Source organism: Lytechinus variegatus, chromosome 15 (genome assembly GCF_018143015.1).
Source record: "Lytechinus variegatus isolate NC3 chromosome 15, Lvar_3.0, whole genome shotgun sequence".
Taxonomy (NCBI): domain Eukaryota; kingdom Metazoa; phylum Echinodermata; class Echinoidea; order Temnopleuroida; family Toxopneustidae; genus Lytechinus; species Lytechinus variegatus.
In genome coordinates this window covers 23,968,823-23,992,553 of record NC_054754.1, presented here as the reverse complement: position 1 = coordinate 23,992,553, position 23,731 = coordinate 23,968,823, and the positions used below count along the sequence as shown (strand labels likewise).

At 40.3% G+C, this 23,731-nt stretch overlaps 1 protein-coding gene across 1 annotated transcript; it reads left to right on the top strand.

Annotated features, from left to right (window-relative positions):
* Positions 1 to 1,543: 1,543 nt before the first annotated feature.
* Positions 1,544 to 23,708, top strand: LOC121428469. Its single transcript, XM_041625096.1, has 3 exons — positions 1,544 to 12,265; positions 19,962 to 20,275; positions 20,792 to 23,708. Exons 1-3 carry the CDS (start codon positions 1,715 to 1,717, stop codon positions 21,465 to 21,467), a joined length of 11,541 nt encoding a protein of 3,846 aa, XP_041481030.1. The 5' UTR covers positions 1,544 to 1,714; the 3' UTR covers positions 21,468 to 23,708.
* The last annotated feature ends 23 nt before the right edge of the window (positions 23,709 to 23,731 follow it).

Below are 23,731 nucleotides of genomic sequence, written 5' to 3'. Positions count from 1 at the left end.
ATGTAATGAATCTTTTAATTGTTTTTACTTTGTATACATGAACAATTCAGCCATTTGGCTGCGACTCATGTTTTTAATAAACCTTGAATTGAATTGAATTATAATGTTCAATATATCATGAATATTATGTTGTGAAATATAGTAAGTTTTCATTTTATTAGTTATGCAACTTTTATGTATTGATTTAATTTGTTCTAACTTGTATTCAATATTTAAGGTTTAGGTTTATTGTAAAATTTAGATACGGTTTTATGTATAATTTAGTAATTAAATATATTTTGTAAAGGGCATAGACGGTTTTTCTTTTTTACTATTATGCGCTATATGAAATTCAAGGAGTTCTAAACATCAAAATAAATATCCATGTTTAGTTGACAAAGGGGGGGGGGGGGCAAAATTTGAGTTTAAAAGAGGAACTTTAAATCATCTTGTGCTACCATACATGTATACATGCATGCCTTTTACGATTCTGATCATCTATAAGAACATGTATTTCATTTTTTTTATATTGTGAATCATACCCCTTTCCTCGTGAACGGTGATGACAATACGGGTGGGGGCGGCTGGCAGGGGTGACCACCGCCTCTGATTTTTTTCAAGTAGTAAAAAAAGAAATAAAGGGAGATAAAAGGACGAGTGGAAGAAAAGGAAAAGGAGAGTGAAAAAAAAAGAAAAGCGTGGACAAAGAGAGGTCGTGTATGGTGTAACTCGATATACTCATTTAACTCGATTTAGAAATTAAAATATATCGTTTTGCCTCTATTAAATCACCCTGGTTCCGCCACTGCTCATGAAAAACAACATACGTCAAAGTGACAAACAACATAATTTACCTAGTGATATCGAGGAAAAACATAATCCATAAGGTTGTCAGTTAGATATCTACAACCGTACGGTAATTCATTTACCCTAGGGAAAATTGAAATAAATCGACACACAATTATTCATGGCAGCACATTGAATTACGCCGTTATCTAAATTCAGACATCATCCTTAGCAATATAATGAAAGTTACTTTAGTTTGCATTAATTCTCATTGTTTATACATTATTTCGATTGATGTTGTACTTTAAATTTTACTATGTATTGCTTGATTTTGTTGTGCTTTGTGAACGGAAAATTAATAAAATCTAAATCTGAATCTAATATCACTTTTAACACCTAACGGTTGTTTTCAATATGCATTTTATCTAATTACACCCAATGCCATTATGAAGTAAAAACAATTAATCCGCGCAAGATATGCTACGAATACCGAAGAATAATCCGGGTATGTTTGCATGAGTGTTTTTTTTTTAAATTTCTCATGGAACCTTGAATATATTCATGAATAAACCCTGCAAGAAAGTGTGATGTTATAATGGAAAGCATGTTGGAATCACAACCACCGTTGCAGGCGTTGAATCCGTTTTCACATTGATGAGCTCCATTATGTTAATGAGATGGGGAGAAATCGATGATGAGAGTTAGATTTTTGTCGGCCAATCAGGAGCGACCATCAAGGCAGATGGCGGTCATGGAAAGCTTTAATCTGCAAGTCTGCAACCGAGGCGTAGTAATAACTCATAGATGATAGTGCATCAAGCGTGTGGCCATTACACAGTAATAAACAAATATGATTATTTATCATAAATGGTTGTCATAAATACAACACTTGATTTAGAGAGTGAAGTGACGATGGGATGAGGTGTATGGCTGAATTAGGAGCTGTAGCATGCATGCTTTGAAGGAATATCGCGCAATACTCGAGCATGAAGACTATCAGGATCTGTGTGCAAACAGTGACGATGACTTGTTCAAGCAACTGGGTGGGAAGTCGATTCCAGGGTTGGTGGGAGTCGGGAAACGAGCTCGACTATGGCCGTTCTTTCTCGAGAGCATCACCGAGGAGGTGGAGCCGTTGACGACTAGCAGGGAGGCATCACCTCTCATCTCAACACGACATCGACTGCAACCTGTAAGTCCTCCTTCACACCCTCCTCCCCATCAGCCGACATCTCCTGTCGATGACCTAGTTGTCGATGATGATAGCATCTCTGGTGCGACGAAGCCGCGTCGAAGCCACATCATCACCAACGCCCGGTATTTCGCAATTTTAGGAAGAAACGGAAGGTACTCCATCGTGATCAAGGAACCGCCTGGTGTCGCCCAAATCTTGCCAGTGACTAATAACTCGTACATTTATTGTGATAACAACAATATAGAAACGCCTGCGATCGCGTCTGGGAAGCCGTCATGCCTGCCTGCCCCCTTGACAATAGGCGAGCCCAATGTGACGGCCGTCAATAACAATAACCCCGTACAGTCGTTGAGTCGTACGGGGCAAAGTACACGCCAGGCGAATTCGCTTCATACAAACTGTGTCAATAGAGATGCAATACCGAACGTTATAACATTTGAGAATATTAACGGCCATGTTTCGTATGATTCGACAGAGGAGCGAGAAGTGATAACGCCTGACTCGGATCCATATGGATATATTGGGGATTTTTCTTGTGATCAGAAGGAGGAGAATATTTTAAGTGAAGCGGAACATGAAATAGCCTGTGAGGAAAATTTTGGAAATAGCAGTGATAATACTACCGGCGGAATGTCGACGTTCTTCGGGCCAAAGCCCCAGAAACGGGTGGTGATTGTTCGCTCAACTGAGGCACAGAAAAAACATGATCAAGCAGATGCAAGAAGAAGGGAAGGTAAGGACACGAAGAGAAGAAAAAAGGCGGTTAAAATTGCCGTCGTAGAAGATGATCCTAACGCCCCTGTGCCTAAAAGCATTCTGAAAAACATAAAATCTGACAAAAGTAAACAAGCTGCTTCAAAACAAGAATCTTTGGAGAGGATTGATAAATTATTTTACAATCAAAACAACAGATATCCCCTCGAAGAAAATGCTAATTTTATGCGTGACCATGGAAATGCTGGTATGCAACCGATTTATGCTAATGTGAGTAGAGGAGGAACGCTTCGGAGGAATTATGATAATGGAAACACTACTGAGGTGGAAGCCAGGTATCCGTCACCTATCCATTATTCTGAAATACAACATGGGGTTAAACATCCGTATAGAGATAGAAATGGAATTGAGGAAGAGATGCATTATAAACACCCAAGGAAATATGTCGGGCATGCTGACGTGCATCATCCAGGGGGTCAACCAAATGGGGGCGGGCTGCATCCCGGTCATCATCAACAAAGGATGCATCATGGCCCCTCCCCTGCTGGATCTCAACAAAGTTTGGCATCCACAGTGTCAATACAAGCACCTTCAGTGCAAGGTTTAACACCAGAGGAACAGCAGTTGATTTACAACCTCCGCGAAGAAAGAGGTGTCCTGCAACAAGGGGAACGGGGGCAAGGTGGACCCCCTCTGTTATATCCCCCTGGAATGAATGCTGCTGCAAGTGGACAGTCGATTTTATCTACGTCAACGCTTCATAGTCAAAATGAAGTACCTCCTCGTGTCCCTCATCGCCCCATTCTTCACCAGATGCGTAATCCTAAGGAAAATCCCAAAGGAACTCCTCCATCTACCCTTCCTAGAGGAATAACCCTTCCTAGAGAAGGAAGTCTCCCTAGAGAAGGAACTCTCCCTAGAGAAGGAACAATTCCTCGAGGAGGAACAATTCCTCGCGAAGGAACAATTCCTCGGGAAATGAGACAGAATACCTTAGCTGCCCCTCAGAAACACCAGATGGACAATAAACGAGGGCAGCGAGATAAACACATACAAGGTCCCCCACAACATCCACAACAAGGACCAGGAAGAGGAGTTCCCCCAGGACGCCATCAGCAGCGACAACACCCTGGGAGTCCACAACGTCAACAACATCCTCAACAACATGCAAGATTAATGACTGGAGACACCATTCCCCCTCCTTTACCTGAACGCGACCATAGAGGGAGGAGAATGAGGGTTCACACCAATCCAGAGAAAAGTCACATGCCCTCACAATTTGAGTCACACTATGCTGTAGGAAATGTGAAAGAGCATCAACCAAACAGACAGCAACCTCACGTTGCTCCTTCTCAACAGCATCAACAGAGGCAGCAACAAATCCAACATCACCAAAACCAGCAACACCAACTGCCCCGTCACCCTACCAAGCAGCAACATCCATATCCTCCAAGGCTAGAACAACAACAACAACAACAACAGCAACCACCACCCAGTCAACAAAAACAGCAGCAACATAATCAACAGCACAAGGAAGCTAAGCAACCAATGTTACCCCGTAAAAATCAACAAGAAAAAATGATTCAGTTACAACGTCAAGTGCAGCAAGAAGTTGCTCCTACACCCGGTCCTCAGAATCAGGAGTCTAAAACAAATAGTTTGCCGAATATGGCATCTGGGAGGCAAACTCCACCAAATTACCAGTCTCAACAAATGGTGGAAGAGATACAACCAACACAAAAAGAACTTTTCCAAAAGTTGCTACAACCGCCGATTCCAGCTAAACGTACCTCTCTTGGTGTAGACAACAAATCAGACGCGGATGTTTCAGTCTCCTCTAAAAGCAGTGACAGTGGTCACATCCCGCCTCCAATGAAATTGAAGGAAACATGTTTCTATTGGGAACCGACTGATGAACTTCTACGTGAACGTGACAAAAAATTTATCAGGCAAGAATCAGCAAAAATAGCTACTGAAGCTAAAGAAAAGAAGCTAAAAGGGCGGAGAGCTCAGAGGTTAGCAAATGATGGGAAAATTCAATTACAAGGAGCAGAAAACATACAACCCCAGCCTAAGCCACAGCCGCGAAAAGATTTGAAGGAAACCCCTCTGGGACGAAGACCTCAGACTGAATCGGAAAGGCCGGAGCGTGAACCCACCAGGCCACAGCCCGAACCTGCGAGGCAAGACCCAGGAGTAGCACGGCAAGAAGATCAACATCCAAGAATCGAAATGATAAGGCCTGAAGTAGACACCTTTCAAATCATTCCGGCTCCAAATGTGAGAAGGCGCTTACAGACTCAGCTAACAGAAGGCTATCAAGATCCCCAACTTCAACAACAAGTGCAACTAACACAAGTAAGTCAGCAGCATCAAACTCCAGAAGTACCGCAAGAGCAGCAACGTGAAGTTCAAAATCAAACCGTTCAGGAAGAGAGTCATAGGCCCCCGCCACAGCATGCATACTTCTCCCTGACTGGGAGGGTCAGTGTTAGTAGCTTGGCTGAGCCATCACCTATACCAAATGAAGATGATGATAGCTTTTTCCGTGATTCTGATGACGACAATAGCATGTTATCCATCATTGCTTTGGACAAAGAACCGCGAGTACGAACAGCGAGAGGAAGTCATAATGAAAGCACATCTGATATTGTGATACATGTAGATCAGCAAGTCAAAGTGCCGGTTACCAAGAGAGCATATTTAACCGGCAAGGAGACTGTTTTTGGTGCGGAACCGGACACTGAACCGAATGAAACCGAATCTGAATTCCAATCAAGTGATCCAGAATCAGACAGTGACCCGACACAAAACCAAACAAATAGGAGGTCGCAAGTGCGAACTCCTTCCTCAGAAGAAGAAGTAGAAGAAGAGGACCCCTTGCCCCTCGCTGAGCCATCCTTTAAAGTTATCAAATACCCGCCTGCCTTGTCACCAGCAGTGTCTTACACGATGTCAGATTTGAGCCTTTCTGGAAGAGAACCAAGAGTTAGCGCCGACGCATTCACCAAACATGCACAACTTGGCAGAGTATTTTATCACTCCAATACCTGCCGAACTGTCGCGCAGTCAAAATCTGAATCTGACCTTTCACGAAAAATCTCACAATCTACTTCAAGCTTTCAACCTTCCCCGAGGGACGAACTTTCTCCTCCTCCATTGTCTTCATCAACAGCTCAGACCAGTCACACCAAATCCGAATCAAATTTGGCTGTCCAAATTACCTATGAAGACTTCCCAGCTAAGGTGATGTCAACTGCAGTTCAAACTCGACCGAATCACGACTTCAGCTCACAGGTTGATCTTGATCAAATCTTATATGAAACGTCATTAGGACCTAAACCAAACTCTATTTCAATTCAGACATCAAATGAAGAATTGCATGACCCACAACCGACCGATGCTATTATTGGTCCTCCCCCTACCCAGGCCATGAAAACCGAAATCCAGACTGTGGACAGCGAAATTCAAACCATCCAATCCGAAGTGGAACCAGTAAAAGCAAAAACTGAAACCACGGAAATGGAAATACAAACCGAAGATCTAATCGGCGATATTGAGAAGGAACCGATTCCCGAGCCTCGTAAGGTTGTCACTGAATCTGCGGAGTGCCAGACTTCTGATATACCTCTTGATGATCAAACAATAGGGTTTGGAGGGATCACAGCTAAATTTGTTGACATGGGAATGGCTCGCCCAAGAGTTCATTTTGATGCTGAACCTGCAGGACCGGACAATCCTTTCCAGGATTACAATTCACCAACTTATGAAATGAAAGAGGAGGAAGTGTACCACCAGTCCCCTACTGAAATACATGGGTATAATTTACACGACCAGAACATCCAATCACAGACACAAACCCAATATGCCAGTGAATCTGCATCATATTCGGATGAGGAAGAACCTGCTAAGGCACCAATGGATAACAAAGAGTTCCCTCTACCGCCTGAAGTGATGCTGATGCAAGCTATGCCTGAACCTCTGGATGTTGGCTTTTACAGAGAAGATGATGAACTTCCGGTTTATCCGACACTCGAAACGATTCCGGAGGAATCTGAAGCAGGCTACTCCAGGGAACATAGTCTTATTACTGGAACATTGTCTTATACAAGTGACGGGGAGGACTACCAGAGGGGTCTTACAGACCAACATGAGGACAGCGATGATGACGATGATGATAGTACTGAAAGTGATGATGAAGATGTTGAAACAGAAAGAACGTTAGAAAACGAGGATGATAATGAAACGATACATGTGATGCCTTCATATTCTTCAATCCACCCTTATAGAGGAGATGCAGTGCGTGTTTATGTCCCCAGTAATTCATCATCATTTGAAGATGTGAGCAGTGACGTAACACTAGAACCTGAGGATGGGAGTAAAGTTGGTACCAGCCCTGCTGTGCAAGTTGTTGAGATGCCTTACATTGGCACACCCATCCATGAAGCTCAACTCAAGGATATGACCTTCCCATCTCAACGTGAAACACCAGCATCATCGATTGACGACAGGCAGTTTTATAGCAATACTATAACACCCACGTCATCGTCCAGGACGATGTCGACTGGTGCACAGTGGCCCGGTGGGGATGCCTTCACAGAGAATGTCCAAGTGAAGAAGGAAACCCTCATTGATGACAGGTATGACCCTGATCAAGAAGTCGAACCTGCTGATAGAACGTTTACGATAGAAGAGGATAAACATGACCAGTCAACTATATGGAACAGAGGGTCAGATAAGGATGATACCAATATGGTCGAAATAGTTGATCTTGAGCAGGAACCAAGGACTTGGGGACAAAGTCGAAGCGATCATGAACGATCTGAATTTTCAAGCGATGACGTCAGAAGTAGCGACGAAACCGTCATATCTAACAAGTATTCAAACGAAATGGACATCCCACTTCACTTTGAGAAAGAATATTTACTTGAGCTGCCATCAACGAGGAATTATGTTCCTAATCCTAGTCGAATTGAAATGCATGGAAAGAATTCTGTACCTCGTCTACAGCCCGAAATTGTTGACACAAAGGAATTTCACGCAAATAATCGAAGTGAAGATGAACGGGCGAAGAAGGAAGATCCTTTCTATGAGCTTACAAAGCACAATTACATTGAAAGAGAAGAAAACGAGGTTGAAAGTGAAGAAGATAATACTGCTACAGTTGATGAAAATGCTCCCGTCGTCACAAGAACAGCTGGAGGGGCTTTCGTAATCGGACTTTGGGGGCGTCAAGCAAATCCCGCCCCTGTAGTGTACCAACATGATGACCATGACCCCCTGCCGGAGCCGGAGTTAAATATTGAACCGGAATCCGGTTTTGAATCGGAACAAGTTTCAGAACCGGTATCTTCAGTGGACAACGAACCGGTTAAAGTCATTGATTGCCAACCCGTTAGTGACTCACAAAGGAAAATCGAAGACGAATATCTCCACCAACAATCAACTGCTCAACACGAGTATGTGCATTGGAATCAAGTTCAACCCTATAAGCAAGACCAGTCGGAGAATATTCAAAGAGGGGAGAAAGCATATTACCAAGATGAGCCTCAACAGTTTGAGCAACAGGGAACTTTATATCAAGGTCGGTTACAAACAAATCCACAGCAAGGGCATTTGCAAACTATTCCACAACACGGTACATCTTATTATCAAGACAACCCTCAGCAATATGAGCACCAGGCGATGTCACGCAGGGGCCATATTCGAAGTATTCCTCAACATGACGCGGTTTCTTATCCAGAGAAGAGCCAATATTTTGAGCATCAACCAGCTTCATTCGGATCCCAGAATGACGATCTGTCTCAACACCATGAGACACTATATCAAAACAATACCCAACAGTTTGAGCATCAGCCATCGATAAATTATCAAGACCCATCGCAAAATATTGGGCACCAGGTGACGTCAAATCTTGAAGAGCAAACTCAGCATTTTGAGGATCGTGAAACTCCATATCAAGAAAAAACCCAGACCTTTGAGGAACAGGTAATGCCATACAACCAAGATCAACTAAAAGATTTTGATCAAGATGTACCACCGTATAGCCAGGATCATACCTCAGATTCAGAGCAAAGGACAGAAGGGCATCACCAATTTTATTCCCAAAACTTTGAGCAACAAACGATGCCATATCAGCAGGATTACACCCGAAATTTTGAGCAGCAAACCACACCAAACTCTCAGATCCAGTCCAGAGGCTTTGTGCCACAAGCAACGCTTTCTCATAAAAACCAACCACATAATTTGGTCACCGACAAAGAAGAACCAACATACACATTTGACAATGAGCCGCCCTTTGATTGGACGAAACGAGAGTACAAATCGACACCGTCCCAAAGCCCAGAAGTGAATCAGGAAGTCGGAGAAGTGGTTGCAGAGCATATTGAACCAGTGAAGAAAAATATCAGCTTGTTTCAGAGTCTTGAGGATAGGCCAATTATTGATACGAGTATGCCAATACAAACACCGGAACCTAATCTAGGAGCAAACCTGGACTTTGAACCCAATATACCTCCAGATATTGATGACATAGAACAACATTTCACTTCGTCTGAGAGTGACGATTCTTCCAGTAGTAGTGAGGTGGATAGTGACGAGGATGAGGAGGAAGAGGATAAAGAAGGGGAAATAATAGATGAGGACGATGATGACGAAGATGTTAACGACGAAGATGAAGATGAAAAAGTTATTTCGCCATTGAAGAGAGAGCAGAGCTTTGTCAAGAAAGCTAGAATTGTCCAAAGTGATGACGAACTATTGGACGATGACGGGGAGAAAATTGTACAACACGCAGCGACGTCACCATCATCGTCGTCCTCGGGACACGATATATCTCCCGATCCTATAGACTTCATGAACTCGTACCAGCAGTTTGTGAGAGATAGGAAAAAGAGTGAGGAATTATCACCAACTAAACCAAAATTCTCGAAATTTTCAAGTGGTGGCGGACCCCCGCCTGTGCCACCAAAACCAAACAAATCCAGTTATTCATCAAAGATTTCATTACGTGTTTCGAACAGCCAGGTTATGCCATTGTCCCCCTCTGACACTAAAACACCCAGCTCTACTAGCTCAACGTCCACTACGCATGCGCCGTCTCCAACCGATGTGGTTCCTAAATTAATCGTCAGTGAACCTTGCTCTAAAGATAATGAAGATGTCAAACAAGGGCAGAATCAACAACTAAGAGATAATCCATTGTCTGGTGAGGAGGCTAGTGTGAAAGCTCCAGTTGATGTGGGTGCTCGAGGTCGCCGATGGTCAGCAGGGGATAGCGATGACGTGTTCATTGAAGCCTCGCTGGAAGATTGGAGGTCAGAAAGATCACTTGTCGTCGTCGAGACTGAGGAAATTATAAGCGAGCAAACTATTCGACCGAAACAAAGAAGTGATCAGTTTGCAAAACAACCTGACAAAAAGAACTTAACTCCCGAGGTATTCAATGAGGAGAAAAATAAACAAGAGTCAGTTTGCTCAGCAGAACAAGCGATTTCAGTGAAAAGAGACTCCCGTGTAGCTCCTATTCCTAATTTGCGGCTTTCTGTTAGTGCTAAAGACAATCTCGATGTAATTGCTGATATTATAGCTGGCAGATCTGGTGATAGTTTACATAAACAAGCAACTTCTCAAGGGGAGCCGGGTGACGAGGAGACATCCGGTAATACCAAGGATCATAAAGTTGCACGATCTTTAGAGGAGGTTACAAATAGAAGCCCTGATTTTAGACATTCAACAACAGCTCATGATTCTGATACGGACAGTATAACAACAGAACTTACTGTACCATTTGACATAACAAGACGAAAGGGAAAACGCTCTCTCACTCCAGGACCAAATATCGAGTGTGATGAGGAGATTGGGAAATCTCAGTCTGATTGGCGAGAAAGCTCTGGCGGTGTGATAGCCCAGCAACTCGCTCGTATGAGGGAAACTTTGAAATCCATGGAACTGCCTACATGGTACAGGAAATCATCGCATTTCAAGCAAATTATGAGTGGAGATATTCGAAGTCTACCAGCTTATCGAAACCACAAGCCCCGTCAGATTATGAGTGGACCTCCTACGCCAACGGGACATCGTTTTTATTCTAAAGCAACGGTCTCGACAAGGATGTCCTTTACGCGAGAGGCCCGACTTCGAACCGGTTTCTCACCTGCCCCCAGTGTCTCCCCAACAGCCCCAGTACACTCATCATTTTCATTTTCTGAATTGTCTTTGGAAACCACGGAGCCGACGCCGGGATTCCAGCCGATTTCGGCAGCTTTTAGTGAGCCACTTCGACACGATCTATCTTTCAGCATTGGTGACGAAATTCACAAAGATGTTAGGACAAGTGAGTTTGCACTGCCAATGAACCCAGATATGTATAGACGAGCTTCGCCCGATGAGACTATTCGTTCTGCAGAGGACCCAGTAGAAGAGTCTCAGAAGGAAATTAAGGAGGAGAGCATTCTTCCTGTACCTACTGATAGAGAAGAAACCAAAAGAGAAAGGAGTAGATCAGTTGGAGATGAGGAGGATCCGTATGAATATGCTGTGAAAAGGGATGAGCGAATTGGGGGATCCGCGTTGTTCTACATATCCGCAGTTAACACTCAACAAGAGGCATGTGTTTCTCCACCTCTGCCATCTCCTCCTCCACCACCCGCACCACCACAAGAATACTACAGTTCAGCTGCCCCAACCTCACCTCTGCCACCCCCACCCCCACCTGAAGGGTTCTATAGCAGCAGAGACAACTCTCCCCTTCCACCACCTCCCCACCCCGAAGAATGCATCAGGGGGAGCTCTCCACACCCCGTTACCTCTTCAAGTTCTGCAAGTTCCCCCACCGATCATCATGACCAAAGACCAGTAGACTCTGATAATTCTCGTCGTCAACATTATGATTATTCTGGTTACCATGGAGATGATGAATCTACTTTACCCAGGAATATAAACACCAGTTCCTACTACAATAACAATGGCAATAATAATGAATGGAACCAAACGTTGCAATATTCGAGTCGAGATATGCCTATCTCTCACTCGCCAACAAATCGTGAACGGTACCTCGCTTCATCGCCCGCGGCGATGATCAGGAGTTCGAACCCCCAAATCACCGCATCACTCGTCAACCAACCCCACATTGCTGTCACCGATACCAGTGTTGACCTAGACGATGCGGCCTTTAACACTTCATGGGATCAACGTCCGACGTCGTCGAGCTTCCGGAGCCTACACGATGCCCGCTACGACGGGGGCGTCCAACCTCCTTCTGTGACCATGGAAGAGATAGTGGATAGTCTGCTAGGTTTATCCACCAGTCGTTCTCCCAGCAATTCATTCACGGAATACTCCTCCTACATGGACGCCTCCTCGATGTCGATGACCACCACACCGGATCAGTCAGTGAGTGAAAGTGACAGCTCGCTGGAGACGGTGATTTCGCAGGACGATGTCGAGGCGAGGGAACAGAAGGTGGCCAATCAGAGGGTGACCTCGGGAGGAAAGAGGGTACTGAAATCCATCGTGATCAATGATGGCCAGGATGATGAGGCAAGGAACATAACAAGGAGCAGAGGAGGACTATCAGATATATCGGAGGAGGTGAGTCCACAAGCAATTTCCTTTCTGTTATTCTTAACTTTTATCATTTTATAAAATCATGTTGACAGTGAAATAACATTATAAATGTATTTTACATGTTTGAGCATATCTTCGAAAATTTCACGGAAAAATACAAAAGGTCTGAATCAGATATTTCTTTGTAATATTTCACAAAGTAAATTCTTATTGACTAATACTCTCTGGAAATATTGTCTTCATTGCATTACGATGGTTGCATTTTTTGCACTGGTAATTCTTACAATATAACCGCAGACACCATCTTATTTCACTGTATTTAACTTGATAAATTCTTATATCATTATCATTAATGACATTTTCGTTAATTATCCTGTCTCATCATAGGGCCTATAACACAGCGCAATCGATTTCCATGAATGATTCTCATGCTTTCATAATTCTAGACATTACATAGATTAAACAAAATATGATACTTTCAATTCACTAACGGTTCATGACGTGATAGACATAATGTACATCGCTTTATCAATACACATTGTTTTTTCCCACGAACATACATGCATTCGCATAATTGCATAGAATCGAAGCAAATCGAGATTACTTGGTCCTGTATCATAGAATTTTGTTCTAATAATAAATGCACAACAATATCTATAACAAGTTTATTATCAGCCAATCACATTGAATAATTCCAGGAGCTCCGAATTGTTATTGCAAATTATGGCAACAAGTTTTATCAAATACGCCCTAGTATTTACAAGTATTTTTGTCTTTCCGTCATTTTTCCCGTCAGGTTCCTTAAATGAAACTTAAAAAAAAAAACAGGATTACGCTTAACTTATTGTATGCATGTACATGTATGATGTATGAATACTCGTACACCCTACCAATTTATTTGCTGAGTCATTAAATAATCGATTGCATGGCGGGTAATGCAATTATCAAAGTGGGGGATAATATCGTACACGTATTACATGCTTACAATGGATCGACGAATCTAATATACAGTTCCATTTCTTCTTACACACTCATACATATATGCAAGGCATGCATATATGTTACTAAAACGAGGAACAAGGTGGGGGATTATTTTAATGGGTTTCTCCGGGCTGAAAATATATCTGAACAAAAGGAGTAAAATTCACAGAGCAAAACGCTGAAAATTTCCTGAAAATTTGACAACAAATAATGAAGATACTGAATTTCAAATTTCAGCAATATTTTGTGAAAATTGTTATATGCATGGTTTTAGTGTTATTTCTTTTTCCGCATGTTCGAATCATATTTTTCAGCCTGGAATAGCCCAACAAAAATGACTAGGCCTATAATATGAACATAAGAACGACCCAAGTCCACTATGGCTCATTTCAATTAAATTGAAGGAAAACGGAATTTTAATGCCCAATCAAATGAAGATTTTCCTCAGTATTTCATTCATTTTGGGGCAATGTTTTGATAGATTCAGTAAAACATCACGCACAAGATGGGCTTTTGTATAAGCATCAATTTGGCCAAGAGATGGACTTGTTCCGTTATTCAGTGGCGGATCCGGGGTGGGGGCACAGCTGGCTCGTGTCCCCCTTTTAAGAACCATAATCAAAATTTGTAATGTAAGTATACCTTTTTTACACAAGTGTGCCCCCTCCCCATTTTGAAAGTGGGGACCCTTTTTTTTTTCGCTTATCAAAATTTCATCAGGAAAATGTGCCTCCCTTATGAAAATCCTAGATCCGCCCTTAATTACATTTATTTGATACATTAATTTTAACTTAAGGACATAAAACAGAAAAAGAAAAACTGAGGTATTCTGTGCTGTAAATTTCATAAAAATCAGACGAGGAACAACAAATTTGTGACATTTTGCGTTCCTTCAGTAAAACGTTGCAGGCATGCAAGGACCCTGCAGGATTATGCCATTAGTGAGTTAATGATGTTATGTTTTCACATATTTTTTATTTAAATTTCATGATGTTAAATGTTAATTTACAATTTCTCCTAAATAATACAAAATAGTGTTACTTACTAATTCAATGTGTAAGGTAATCATGCTGAACTCGATTGCGGGCTTGTTTGTAAGTTGATTTGTTTCAAGCAACAAGTTTGACACTAAAATGCATGGAAATCTGACGTTATTATGATTTTATGTATCAAATAAGGAAAATGAAATTGGTCACATGACATCATGAGCGTACTTATAACTTTCATGACGATAATATGCAAATCCCCAATTTTTCATAACACTTCCTAACGTTAAAATTAAGTAGCTTCGTTATTTTTCAATCACATCACATCGCCTAAAATTGCTTATTTCTGAACATGCACCGCATTTTGTTTGTACACACAGTGTATATAGTCCAGTTCACAAAGCAAACTAACGGTAGATTCGAATATGCTCCCCACCAGCAATAAATCTAATTCCCTTCGTTTGATTCTAATGCATCAAATGCGATTAAGCAAATCTATTGTTAACAGTTAGTCTGGGAGAAAATTTCTTTTGTTGTTCAACTCAAGCCGCAAACACACCGGACAAAGTAGAATATATTCAGAAGGCCATTTACATGAATTTGCCAATCAGTGCAAATATGCATAAATATTTTACTCCGTATAAGTAAACAAATTAATGCAATATGTCCATATGAAATTCATGATTATTAAGTCAAATTAAGCGCAATGCCGAGGCCTACATGTATGGTTGATTAGATGATTGGCAACGATTTTGAATACTTGTATACAAAAAATACTCCCCCCACAAAAAAGTTCCCAATGCATACTATGTCTGGACATTTTACATATTTATGCCATGATATATATTTGCTTTCGTAAACTTGTTGGATAGTACTGAAATATTGATGTTTGAATCATATATTCATAGAATTACTGATTTTCCATCGTCTGTGATGGATGACTCGATATTACTCATTGTAGACCAGTATTTCTGTTTGTCTTAAAAGTGAGATTCATCACATGTTATTATATATAGGCCTACACACAAAAGAATACAGGTGCATATTTTTGTACAGGATACCTTACCTACAAAATACAGAGAGTAGGCGTATGCTAAGAAATAGTTTACTATATGACTCGGCCTATTTATTTTCTATGGTATTCCCTACTTGTGTGTATAAGTCTTCTGCAGTGTAAAAAATCAATACCATAGCCACATATTGCGTTTTTTATAGCTCCTGTATTTTAGGGATAAACCTGAAATATTTGCGGAGGTGTATAATCTAATTCTCAATTCAAATAATGACTCATTGAGAACAAAGTCTTTCATCATCCCATCTCCAATTATCCAAGAAAGATATTCTTATTTGCTCAAGATTTATATGAAGAACATTCAAATCGCATAGAATGATCGAATTTATTTACATTTTAAGAATTTACATACATTGCCCCCTTATTCATTGTACAATTATTGTACAATAATCTCCTAACATTTTTGATACGTGCATGGTACCATTTTACATAATGTATACAGTATTTTTTGTGAAACTTATATTCTAACACCTTTTGTTAAGGGGCATGTTTATGTGCAAAGCGTAATTTGTCTGAGCTCATAACAAGCGGTACACTACATTACAACATTAAGATAACATTACTCTGTTTTATGACAATATTATGATATAAAATAATAAACCTTTCATTACAATATTCACGCATGCCACGTGACCTTTCCTAGGATGTCAATAATCTTAGTTCCTCCGAGGTCGAGTAAGTTACCATGGCAACGAAACCTTGTGTACGTGATGTCGTGGTCAAATATTTGTCCTCAGTCATAAAACACCGTCTGCTGATATCCACAAGGGTTTTTAATCGTCATTTTGACATTGAGTCGTTAAACACCCTTGTGGTTGTCCGTGGATTTCGGCTCTCTGTTTTTACATTTGGGATGTTTTCTATCGATGTTTCATTTTGTCCATGGTACGCTTGATTTTCTCTTTCTGTAGGGGCTGTCACCGCCTGGTCGTTTTAGCCTTGATAGGGCCTATATAAAAATATAAACCCAATTCACGAAATGAAAGAGAACTCATTCCATGGTATCAATAAACTATTTTGTTTTTGTTTACAAAATGGTGATTCCTGATAAGATTGGCAGACGCAAGTTGAATTAATGACGACCAGGTGTGGATGACAGCTCTATAAATAATTCACACCATAACTAGTTGTTCTGATCTTCTGGCAATCTGGTCTCATGTTTGTGCTCTCTTTGCATTCTAAAAGTGAAATTATTATTATTATTATTATTGACTTGGCCTTGTACATTTTCATCTTTCATTCAATACTTGCTATACATATCACAATATTCAAACTATCTTGTTCCATTTATATTTCAGTTCCTTGTCGGATGTTGGTGTAATTATTCGTTCAATATCATTGTAAATCAGACATGTGCATTGTGAAATGTACTCGAGTGAAGGTAGCGAGATATTTGGAATTCTAAAATTCAATTTATTCCAAATTACAATATCAATTCTAATTACTGCCTTCTTCACTCCTTAAAGGTGGACATTTCCATAAACAGAATACACTTACACCTACGAAAAGGTAAAGCACGGCCAACCACTAAACAAACAAATTCTACACAATAACATATTCACTTAAAGTTTCCCGATTCCCAATATCAAACACTTTTACCGTTTTTTTTTTGAATTTTACACGTTTTGTCGAAATCAATCCAATGTCGTGGTAAACCAACGATCCAGAGCAATTGCAAATAGTGACCAGCCGAATATTACATTCATTTTTTAGAATCCTAAGGATATCATTTCTAGGTTAATTCTGACGTAAATTTTTAAGATTGATAGTTTAAAAAAGTAAGAGGAGACAAATAGAGAACAAATTTTTTTTTTAATTTGCATCACTTCCTCTTACTTGCCATATATCGAAATTGAAATACCGCAGTACAGTCCCATATTCATATTTGGTCTCTGGCTTAGTTTCTGCACCAGTATATTATTACTCTATTCCTCAATATTTTTATAGCGTCTGGGAGCCTATATAACTCCGGCTATAGAATTATGCATGTCGCCCTTTTGTTCTTTATTTGTATGTTTTCTATTGTGATTCGTTCTTCAGGGCCACCACTCACCAATACATTGTCTTGTCAAACTATTTCAAGGGAATGATGAGCTTTGGTACAACATACCCTATTGTGTATGAATCATTTGAATAGTATCTGCTATCCCATTGTAGAGTTAGTGATATCTCCGGGTAATAATACATACTATTCAACGATATACAGATATAACTGTATGGAGAATGCACAAGATTAATGATCTACTCTAGTATGATGATCAAAATTGTTTCAACATCACATTCATGATTCTAACAAAATAATGGAGATTGCAGAAATAACAAGAAAGTATGTAGGACCATGGACCTACTTACCTGTCAGAGTAGTAGGTCCATGGTAGAACTTTATGGTAGGACACACTACATGAATTTCCATACCTTTCTCTCACGTATTCAATGCATCTCGCACCCTACATACATACTTTTTGCAAGTTCACAACTTGACCTCAGTATTTCAGTCATTACAGAGCACCACTCTGCTACAATTTTGCTGTTTTTAAATGATTCCAGAATAAACTTACATGGAAATATATCAACTCCACAGCTCTATCTATCATGTCTGTAGGAGACGACCACACTGGTGTCAATAAAGTTCGGTAATAAAAAAAATATAGAAACTTATAAAGTTGATGTTTGACAAGAGTCTATCAAAGAACAAAAACGTACCTACCTTTGTTTAAACCAACTGTATGTCAAGGTGGACGTCCCTTTAACTTCTTGCTTTATTCATTCTTTCGAAAAAAATATAAGGCGGTATTACATTTCTTATGCGCTTCTTTTCGAATTACATGTACGATACTCCTTTCGAACTCATCTGGCTGTAAGGCTGTATTTTCTAAATGTATAAATGGTAATCATTTCGATTGTATATGTCCTTTCGATGTCTTCAAATATTTCACATTTTTCGATTTTCTCTACTGTCCCGTGCTATCAGTTGTATGATCACGATGTTGTCTACTTTCTCATTTATATTCGCATAATATGTATACCATACCACTTGTATGCAACGACCCTGCTGAAGAAAACAGTTTCATATAATGTGTTCACAGTGTGGACACGTACTGGACTATGTGAACATGTGATTCGAACTGTGGAAATGCTCAATTTGACAGTTCAGAGGCAATGACACACTGTGGAATCTTTTTTGGTGTGAATGTTTGCAGTGTGTTCACACAATAGACTATATGAACATGTGATTCACACTGTGAAAATACTGAAATAGTTTCCCACTGTGGACAGTGTGAGTATCCCGAGTGTGTTCACGTAGCGGACCGCGTGAACGTGCGATTCACACTGTGAAAATGCTCACTCTAAAACAAGGAGATGACTTCACACTGGACACATCTATGTTGCGATTGTTCAGAGTGTGTTCACATAGTGGACGATGCAAAAACTATGATTTAATTACAGTGTTAATATACTTAAGCCTTACAGTGTGAATGTGATTTCACACTGTGTTCCACACTATGAACACATCACACACTGTTCTATTCAGCAGGGAATAATGATTACACCTTACATGCATCATGTTGATATTCGAATATTTGAAAGTGCACTTTTTTGCCAAATCACTTTCATCTGCATCAAATTCCATAATTTCATTTCATTTCAATCGTTTATTTCCATTTTCAACAATTACAGTTTCTTCTGTACATGTTGACATATATAAATAACAAAACATATTTCAAATATTCCTGTACAGAAAATTATATTCAAGATTATTACAAATCAGATTGGAAATGGAGGAGGCTGCTAAAAAGCGGAGCTTTATTTCATTCAAATAGTCACCATTAATTATCTGAATATAACAATTGAAGATAAAACATTTCGTCATCAAAATTGATGGGACTGTACCCGCCATAAATAACTAGTAATATGAATGATTCGAATATTGATAGTACATTGACCGTTGACAACATTTATGTCAAGCTCCGTCATATAACCTGTACAATTGCCAGGCTTTTAACTTTATTATTCAATTAAGTATATGCTTAAATTTAAACTATTTACGTATAATTTTCAGAACTTAAATCTCCAAATATAATAATGAAAAAATCTTTCAAATGACATTCACCTTTTGCCATGTCACTATTACGTCTTTCAAATGTTTTTATCAACCAATATATTTTTTCACAGAACTTACCGTGGCAGTTTCATAATCATCTCACGTGACGAATGAATGCCGTGAAATGACATTTGTTATGACTAAATTCATAAGTCACATGTACTCATTTCAAATGATTTATGAAATCTCAATCACATAGGTTGTCACGAAATTAACCCGAGGGTAATTTAATTAGCCCCTTCGATATTGAATTTTCGAACATCACCTGGGACTGAAAGCTAGAGAGAATATAAGTAGACAGTAAACACATAAAATGTTGATTCGAATATGACTTTTACGACCTCGCGAATTTTTATAATGATTGTTCTGCAGACATGTAAGTACGTGTCATTCGTTGGATCTAAGGAAGAAAACAACGTAGTTTTCAAAGAAAAATAACGACCTAAGAAAACTCCCCGAAGCTTTTGCAGGACTTTATTGATGTCCAAACAATACCAATATAGGAACGATGATGAATCAAAAGAATATCTTAAGAATTGATGACTCGATTATGATTTTGCATCTCCCTTTCCTGTGTAGGTAATAATGGTAAAGTGCAGCTACAAGAGATGCAGCAAGATCAGGGATCTTCGGGAAGCCAGGAAGACCTACAAGACCTGTCACAACTGCTACACCTACTACTGCTCACGGGACTGCCGGAAGGCTCACTGGGGTCGCCACAAGAAGAAGTGCCTCTACGGACGCGTCAACAGTCTCTGCAAACATGTCATTTATCACAGCCGGTACAACGAGACCTTACAAGAAGGGTTGTCCAAGATTGCCAGGAATGGCTACCTAGCACACGGGAGGGGTGCAGTGCTGCTTGCTTTCACCAGTGTGGAAGAGGCGTATAGGTGAGTGTTGACCTGTTTGTTTCAGATATCACGTTGAAAGGAATTTAGAGCGATTGCTTGTGATTAAGATGAATTAGACTGAGGAAGTGTAAGAAAAATATTGACATCAGTTGAAGGAGTGGGATTTAGAAAAAATCTACCTGAGGATATTGGCAGGTAGTTATAAGCCAATAGAGAGAGAGAGAGAGGGGAGGGGGGGGGGGGGGAGAAAGAGGCAACAGGATTATATTAGGCATGGTTAATAGATGGTAGGCATTGGGTTTGTGAGAAAGTGAGTGACAGTGAGGGAGAGGGGGGGGTGGGGTGTCAAATAAGTGAGATATAAGAATAGGAGTATAACGTTTAAAACGTGAATGGATGAAGATCAAACTCCAGAACTTTCAGTTTGAATATATTGCAAATCAAAATGGGTTAATAAAACTGAATAACAACGCTGTTGGGGATGTGGGTCAGTGTATCACACCAATAAAGAAACAAAATATCTAATAAGAGCTCGTTTTGTTTACATGCCGTCAGGTACATCACAAAAGGCCTTGACCAACTGAGTACAGCGCCTGTATTTCTCTCGGCTCGCGAGGTAGATGAATGCGGAGAAGGTCGTTTCAACTCCCTCCAGCAGACCTGCTACCAATACGATCCAGAGGTCAAGTTTGTTCTTAATGTGTCCATCATGGCCAGTCAAGACACTCCCACAAAGCCGTTGCCAAGGAGACCTGATCTCATCCTTCGAAAATGTGCCAAAGTTCGCCTGCACGAGGGACTCGGGCGAGGGGTCAGCGGCCCCGGCGCCGACCGAGAGACGTTGATTTTGACCGCTCCACCCGGCGTGACGTCGGAAGGGGGACTGGACATGAAGGCTAGGCAGGTTTGCTTCGTGCATATCCAGCGTCAGTTACGTCAACGGGGTGTTAGTCTTCGGCATCAGTTCCCAGTCGTTTATGAGAAATTGTGCAGATGGGTGGAGCAGAATCATCACATCACGCCGGTGACTATCTACCCTCGCGATGGAAACACAGGGAAGACCTTCATGTGTCTCATCGTCCCTGACACCGATCAGGACACCATCGAATGGGTTCAAAACCCCGAGATACTCGAGACCATGGACTCTGTCGAGACCGTCGACCTCGACGCAGAGATGGAGAAAGTCGAAAGAGCCGTGAGCAATGTCGCGTTGTTGCAGATGACAGTGTGAACCCACGCGTGTTAGTCTCTGCATGTCCACACAGTTCTTTCTTGAAATCCAACCGACTGAAATGTCTTGAAAGGAGCATTTGTATAAGTATAAATCAGTATACCTCAAACCCGAAGTATTCTAGGAGAGAAATAAATCCGTCAACGCAGAGGACACCTTGGACTGACTTATGAAAGGTGATGTTTCTAAAACAGTACTATTGATTCCTTCATGGATATTGGATAATACTAAAAAAGTACTGGGGATTTTCTTGTATGGAATAGTGTGAAGCAGTGGTATTTACAACAAAATTCGTTTACTACATCATGTTTACGCTTACTACATCATGTACATTGGATCAAAAATAATATGAACGTTTTGTTTGGTCCATCACTGACATGCGTTTGTTATCTGTTGATGAAATCTTCGAAAATGGCACAGTTGGAAATTATATTGCTGTATCTCTTGGAATCTGAAGCTCGACCGAACAAATTCATGAATATTTTTGTTTTCTATTTTGTATTTGCAAACTGTATATCTTGAAAAAATTTGATATTTTCACCGGGATCGCTTCTGTGTTTACGTCTTTCACTTCTGCATGGCTCTGTATATATAAATCTGCATGGCATAGGATTGTAAATACTTCTTCACAGCCAAGCCATTACTATCATATAGCGTGCATCATCCGTAGTTCATATATGGGAAGTTTGATATATTTTCCCGGAGCAATTAGTTATGATGTGAATTCATGTGCGACCTTCATGCCTTTTGATACCTATAAATGTGCCTAGGATGTTCTACCCGAACGACAGTTACAGTTTATTGTTACCTGTTGAATACAAGCACAGTTAGACAGTGTGAAATTAGATGATTATTGCCGATGTATCAATTGAAACTATGAAGTCATGTGAACCAAAATTTCAACGATCAGGAATATTAATGTAGGCATGCAGTGTTCTTCTTCAAATGTCAAACCAAGGCGGAAATAATTTTTAATTCTTTCACGCCGGTGTCACGCCTCTCTAGGAATAAATGTATATTCGGTGAATTGGATCCATGGATGATTATACGTCGCTTTCGTCACTTCTATATTCAGTTCTAAATATCAACTTTCACCATGCAGTCATTTGTATTATTGTGGAAAGCAATTGACGGCCAGCGGCGTCTACTTTATTGCCCACGATGTAATTTTATAAATTGGATGAAAACATCAAACTGACTTCGCGAGACCATTGGAACGCGCGAAATACATAGGTTTTTTTTTCTCTATCGAAACATTGATTGGATCGGTCATCAATAGTCAACCATCATGCCCTGGAACTACATTGCCGTGTATAAGATGAAAGTAGTTAAGCTCTGCTGGAATAGATAGACCCCATATATTTGGAAACATTCCCATTTCTTTTCGACTGTCAACAAAAAAGGCGAAACCTCTTCAGTTTGGATCACTGTGTATTCGCTATTTTATCACGAAATTATTCATATTTTCCCACGCTGTATGAATAGAGAGTGAACGACAAATACTTCGAAAGGAGGTACTTGGCTCTCAACAGAATTGTGAACTCACATAGCTATTCTATAATTCTCACTCGTCATAAAGGAAATTTTGAGAATCGTCATCGCTGAATAGCGTTCCTACCTTCACCTATTTGCCATTGTGAGTGAGCAATCGCATTTGTACTTATTCTTATTGTCATGAATGACTGAACTTTGAATCTCAGTATGATGATGTCGTACAATAGAGTGGTCTCTTTTTATGCGTTCTTGCATTAGAGTTGTCACACAACATGTCGTCCAACATCCACAGAGAGGATATTCTACTCGAGTAGAGGGAAAAAATCGTGGTGATCAAGTGACGATAAGCTTCTTACAGTATTAGGGATAAAATCAATAAAACCTCTGGTCGTTGAGTCTAAAGGATACCAAGTTTTATTATGAAATTTTTGAAAAGAAAATGACAGTTTTGTTTTGAAATAACCTTTCCCAAAAGTAACATCGATACAGGTTAAATAGAATTTGAATAAACTCCACGATTAAGTCTGCAGAAATACATGTATATTCGAAAAGAATAATCCCGTCTACGTAAATATCTTGAGACCCGATTTAAAGAAAACAACAACGAAAACGACATTTGGAATGAGACAATCTATAGCGGAACGGTGAATGAAGTTTATTGGACAAACACATTAATTGCATTTTACCATACCTCTTCCTCTGTCTGGAAAACAAGTTATTTTCATTTCAATCATGGAATAACATTCCTTCATATCAACGAAAACAAGTCT